This window comes from Saccoglossus kowalevskii, chromosome 21 (genome assembly GCF_978046115.1).
Source record: "Saccoglossus kowalevskii chromosome 21, keSacKowa6.1, whole genome shotgun sequence".
NCBI lineage: Eukaryota > Metazoa > Hemichordata > Enteropneusta > Harrimaniidae > Saccoglossus > Saccoglossus kowalevskii.
The window spans coordinates 25,409,024-25,415,023 of record NC_140661.1 but is presented as its reverse complement, the minus strand read 5'-3'; the positions used below and the strand labels follow the sequence as shown (position 1 = coordinate 25,415,023).

General features: G+C 37.3%; 1 protein-coding gene across 1 annotated transcript; it reads right to left on the bottom strand.

The window, feature by feature from the left end:
* Positions 1-298: 298 nt before the first annotated feature.
* Positions 299-5,065, bottom strand: LOC146729822 (stromelysin-1-like). Its single transcript, XM_085495101.1, has 7 exons — positions 4,988-5,065; positions 3,754-3,946; positions 2,756-2,971; positions 2,362-2,607; positions 1,980-2,036; positions 1,617-1,790; positions 299-1,017 (listed from the first exon to the last, which is right to left on the bottom strand). The coding sequence occupies exons 1-7, from the start codon at positions 5,063-5,065 to the stop codon at positions 647-649; spliced, it is 1,335 nt and encodes a 444-aa protein (XP_085351227.1). The 3' UTR covers positions 299-646.
* Positions 5,066-6,000: the final 935 nt, after the last annotated feature.

Here is a 6,000-nt window from a genome sequence, read left to right as displayed (position 1 = left end):
ACCACCAGTATACTTGAAAATGTGAAGCAACTTGACCAAATTTCAAGTAGAATTAGGAAATATTTGTGGAATGACATTGGGAACTGGGAAACAACTACCCAAAGTCCCTCATTTGGTTGTAGTGAAGTGGTCTGAAAATGGACTATTTTGTCCATTGTTCTCGTCTTTGCCGAACTAAGCGAAACATCCTGAAAAGACAATACAATTTTGTGTCATGATACTCTAGACTCAGATGCAGTAATTCTGTCAAGAAAGTCGCAAATGGTCAAATAATGGAATGCAAAAATAACAAACATAATAATATAAAAATTAAAAATGAACTAGAAAGTTTTATTTTATTCCGCATCTTCCGTTCTCAAAATAGCAAAATAGTTAAACAGATCCGGTGTGTAACTTTTCCAGTTATCCAATTATACATGCCATTTGACAGCCCTGTCATGAATATGACTTCTGTGGCAAAATGCACTAGGTGTCGTCACTAGCACTTGCAATTTGCACATACAAAATAAAAGTCAGGAGAGACAACAGTTACACTGAATGTCCAGAACTGTCGCCTGGCACAGCAAATATATAAATAAATAAATAAATTGCGAGTATCAAAACAACTAGTCTTATAAAATTATACAATGAGTATCCCCCCCATAGGTCATTTACATCGCAGCCAATCTCTGCTAAATGAACGCCCGTAACGTTTGTCTGGAGTCTTTGACGTGTCTCTAAATCTCCAATACTTAGAACCCTTCACAAAGTACGTGAATTTGCCTATTGAAAACGCGTCGTCAAGATCAAAAGGCAGGCCCGGTAAAATTTCAAATAAATATTCACTCGGCCCAGGCAGAACTCGTTCAATGTCTTCGTCCCAAATATAGTATTTCCAACCTTTAGTAATATAGATTTCGTCGTCGCTAATGTGTCTGATAAATGCAGAGTCAGGATTTTTTGGAAGACCCATTTCGTGTGTCGATTTTGGATATCCCAGATCAAGTTCATTGTTAGTGTACCTCCACATGTAGCGATCTAAGAAAGAACGAGACATTATAAGTGTTATAACATTAACCATTGCGATTATTTTCCATTCCATTGTTATTCAGGTATAATAATATACCATCAATGTTTGTGTCACATACTTCTTTGAGTGGATCAGGCAATGAATTGTGTTATTCAAATTTTATTTTCAGTTTTTCTTAATATGGCGAACACACATGTGTAAAAACAAGATATGTATCCAAACTAACTATCGAGACTGTATTGAGCAATTGGAAAAACACAATAAATGATGCACTTGCATAATTAGCATAGCGTGAATTGAATATTATCTCACTGTTTACAAATATGCTAATTGTATAATTATTTAAATAATGTTCATGTATACATTCAGCACTTCAAATATTTTAAAAGATTGTCAACAAATTTCTGATCCTTGAATTGCTGAAATGGATATACAGCCTACTTACCACAGTAATTACATACGTTGTTCCCAAGCGGTAGGGGACAATTTAATTAATTGCCAGTTCACAATATTAAACGAAAACGTGTATGTTAAATGAAATACGTATATTATGTACAACGATAAAATAATTTTCGCCTTTTTTTATAATTCTGACACACACACGTACCTTTAAAGAAGTATATTTTCTCAGTTTTGGGCGATGCGAATGCCGTGGAAACACCATCAGGTATTCCCGGATACTGTGACGTCAATCTTTTGGGGTAACCCTTCTTGACTCCGCTATGTCTACCAACTACCCATATATGGGCACCAGAAATGAGATATGTGTCACCAGCAGCATCTGTACGTGAGCAAACCATTGCAAACAAACAAACAAACCATTGCATAAAGCGTGCACGTGTAGTAAAAATTGTTTTCAATTGAGTGATATATTTTTGTCTTTATTTTAATAAGCATGGTTGTGGATTGAAATCCAATCTATAACAAAGATTCAAGGTCGTGTCAATCCATGCAGAAGAATTGCACATACCTGTAAAAATTGCGTCAAATTTAACTGTGCAGATATCTGGTGCGATCGGTGGAAAACCTTGAATAGAAATCAAAGAGAAACAGTATTGCAATCGGTCACATTTTAACTGCATCATTATAGTAAACCACGCTATGATTACAACGACATTAATTGATGGCACGGTTGATATTATTTATCTGTGTTTGTCTGATGTATAAAAATTATGATGAAAAGTTTGGCGTTACAAACAGACACTCTCGTCTTGAAATTACAGGTTCGCAAGGTAATGAATCACTCGCTAAAATAAAAAAGGGGTCAATTTGTTAACCGCTTTCTATTAGGGATCCGAAGTGAAGGTTTGTGGCGATTGGATGATTCTTCCATTTTTTTACCGTTCACTCACCGTAGAGGCTATGAATCCCTTTGATATCGTCTGTCGCGAGAACAAAATCAGGGTCATAAGCAATATAAAATGGATGCATGAGGGCGCCTTCGTCTTTTGAGTGTCTCATTCCTAAACTGTGACCAATCTCGTGTGCGGCGACTGTGTCAAAACTTATTCCTTTCTTGGGGAAGATGGAAAACTTGTCGTCGGCGTCAAAATGAACTTGACCATGTGGCGGAGGATACGCGTGTCCTAGTACGCCACCTGCAATTGTTATAAAAGAAGACATGTGACTGCTACGTGCTTATAGATGAAGCCAGTGCGAAGAGTTTATCAATGACGTAACTACTACGTGCTTAACATGTGGTGTCGTAATTTCTCGCACAATCGTAAATACTCAAGAAAGACTGACCTGGTCCATCAAATGGCCTGTTGTCGCCATGGCTACCACTCGCAAATGATATGGCAATATCAGCCGTGTTATCATTCACTTCAACAAAGGACAATGGTGTGTAGTTACTCCAGCGCAAAAACGCCCGATATATGGCGCGCCTCTGTTCTTCTACCCCAATGCCGGAATAGTAGTTAATGAACCGGAATTTGACCTCGTTGTTGACCCACTTTTTACCTGAAGAAAAAGTCAACATGATAAAATCAAGTCTATCAGTATTTGACAGTACTTCCGTTATCTATACACAATGTATTGCCCGTTCTTAGAAGAACAATATTCTATGGCTGGGCGTGAAGCCGGTCAATGATGAAATACTTACAGTTGCCCTTCGCACAATGTTTTTTTTTTCTCGAACAGGTCGGTGGATTATTGTTCGTAATACAAATGATAACGTTCAGTGGAATGATTTCTCTATTTATTTTCTATATATATATGGTATAACTGTATATACATTTGTATATAATAAAAGTCGTAAACAGTGCGCTTGATGAGCACGTCCCCATTTCAATAAAGTTAGCACAAAACTTCCGACGACGCAGTATAGTCACAATCAGATCCGGAAGTTCTATGCGGTCTGGGGATTATTCAATCCTGCGTAGCATGTGGGTTTGGTCGTGATAATGAGTTATTGCTAACGCATGGAATTACTGTGACCAAATTAACTATGGCGGTACTGGAAGGCTGAGATGCAATTTGATGTTCTCGCTTATGTTCTATTGCGCATATGCAGTACTTCAAATGCATATGTATATATTATATATAAATGCAATCCAGCTCTACAATATTTCGCAATATGACTTTTTCTGTTTGTGCGGGTTTGCGTAAGTTATTGAATTCAATGTTTTCAATTTTGTCGTATCGTGAAATGTTTTTTTCTGCTTCCCAAGAACTTGCAAATGGATCGTGTTACCAGTTCGTTTATACTCCAAATAACATTGAAATAAGTTTCAAAAATTTACCTGAGACAGAATATCTACGAAATCGGTTGTCTTCCTCTTCAACACCACATCTCAGTGCTGTTTTCCTGTTGTTGGCGTCAATGTCATCAAGTCTTTGATGTCGCTGAAAATGTCGTATTGCATCGCGGAGTGGATTGCTTTCTCCGGCCAGCTGAACGACCTCTGACCCATGACCATGCAATTTCAGGCTGCTCTGTCGGAGATTATACAAACAGAAAACGAATGATATCAAATGTTAACCATTCACCATGAATGCAAATCCCAATATACCTTCCTGTAAGTCGCGCCCTCTTGTGCCAAAGGGCATCTATGACGTAAATGGGTGACTATTGCCGTTCGAAGTGTCGATATCGTTTCAATCTGTAGCCGTCTATGAATGAAAATAATTATATTATAGACGAAGAACGACTGCATGGACAAATACAGGTGTCGATATGAGCATTGCTTCACCCATTTACGTCATACTGACGTCACAGACGCGCTGCGCCACTAGGGGCGTGGTTTTGAAAAAAAACACCGACAATTACACAGTCATTGAAAAGAAGTAAGCTTATTTGCAGTGAATGAAAGTTCAGTAAATAAACCCCAGAAAAGAAAAGTGATTAATGTCCACCTGTGACAGCCGATTCTTGTTTACAACGTGTCATGTAATATTCGCTCATATCTATGCAATGTGTTTGAAACATTTGAACTTCACGGTGCAGTAACAACAAATGTACTTGCCAATTAGACACCGCAAACACCCGCAAAATGTAAACACGTTTAATGGCCATTAAGGTTGGTAGTAATCCAATTTTCATATTGCTGGCTTTTTTTAAAAATCGACATAATAACATTCATTTTTTCATAGCGATGTTATTTTTGGTATATCTTGCATATACTACATTGTTATCATCGCATATGTTGAAATTGCAATTTGCATAATTAGCAGACATGTCTTGTCTGATTTGAGTAGCTGGTGTATATAATGCAACTTAGGAATAGTTAAATAAGTATAATTACTCACCCGGGGTGGCTAATTTACATAATAAGTTTGTTTTTGAGTTTTCGTTATACTAAACAACTTTAATGTTGTCTATTTAAATCATAAAAATAATTCAAGAGAAAAATTGTAACTTTAAATGTGATTCCACAAAATGCCAAATACTTGAAGAAATATCGCAAAGTTTTGAACTTGTAAAATTTATGTGGACTTAATGTTTACAACACAATTAAACTAAGCATTCTCTCTTACCTCAGCTTCAATGGCGTACGTAGTTACTACCATCCATAGCGATAACACACTAAATATGATTGTTCCACCCGATCCCATGGTAACAGCTACAAGTTATATTTGCCTAATATTGATTTGCTATAAAATATAAATAATAAAAATCACAGTGGCAAATATCTATCGGACCGACGGATTAATTTGGATAGTATTGCTTGCCCTTTTTTGTGTGGTTGGGTCAATCAGTTGATCTGGCTGCACGTACGCCGGCATCACCTCACACCCCGTAGTGCCGGAACACATCGTTATTAACGACAGGAAATTGGTATGGATGAGTTCAGGCATTGTCATGTACGCCTTGTTAAATTGCCTCACTGATATTAAGTTGCATTGAGGTCTAGCCGTTACGCTTCGATTATTGACCCTCTCTAATAGACTCCAATTATTTTGGCATTTTAAAAGTTCCGACAATAATTGATTGCCCTGAACGACGTCATTGTGTTATCTGCCGAGGGCGCTTGTCTGTTTTCTGTTTTTAAACAATATACGTTACTGCCAAATAAACTAGACTACATCACTAAGGCATCAAAATATAGAGGTGTATACGCCATGGGAAGTTTTACAATGGTCCTTCACGTTAAGTATTTTCAATTGCGAGTGATATATTTGAACACTGTCCATATAATGAATTCTACTTTATTTCTTTGTCGTTATTAAACTACGTGTAGATTTGTAATTATTTTCAGACACACGTGTATCACCTAAACACGTGACAGTTCGCACATATTTGAACCAGCTGATATATTTACATTGGCGCCGAGCTATGTGTCACCTTGTTGAACATTCCATTGGTCGCACCCATACGTCTCGGTCAGTCCCGAAATAAACTCAAGTACCCGTGATGGGATTCTAACAAGCGCAAATGATTACGTTGTCCCTGGGTCCTAGTAATTATAGAGGTAATTCTTATGTTCAATAAACGCGTATGAAAACATCTATACTACCCATTCCTATTATAAACTCGTTAAGATATGAGT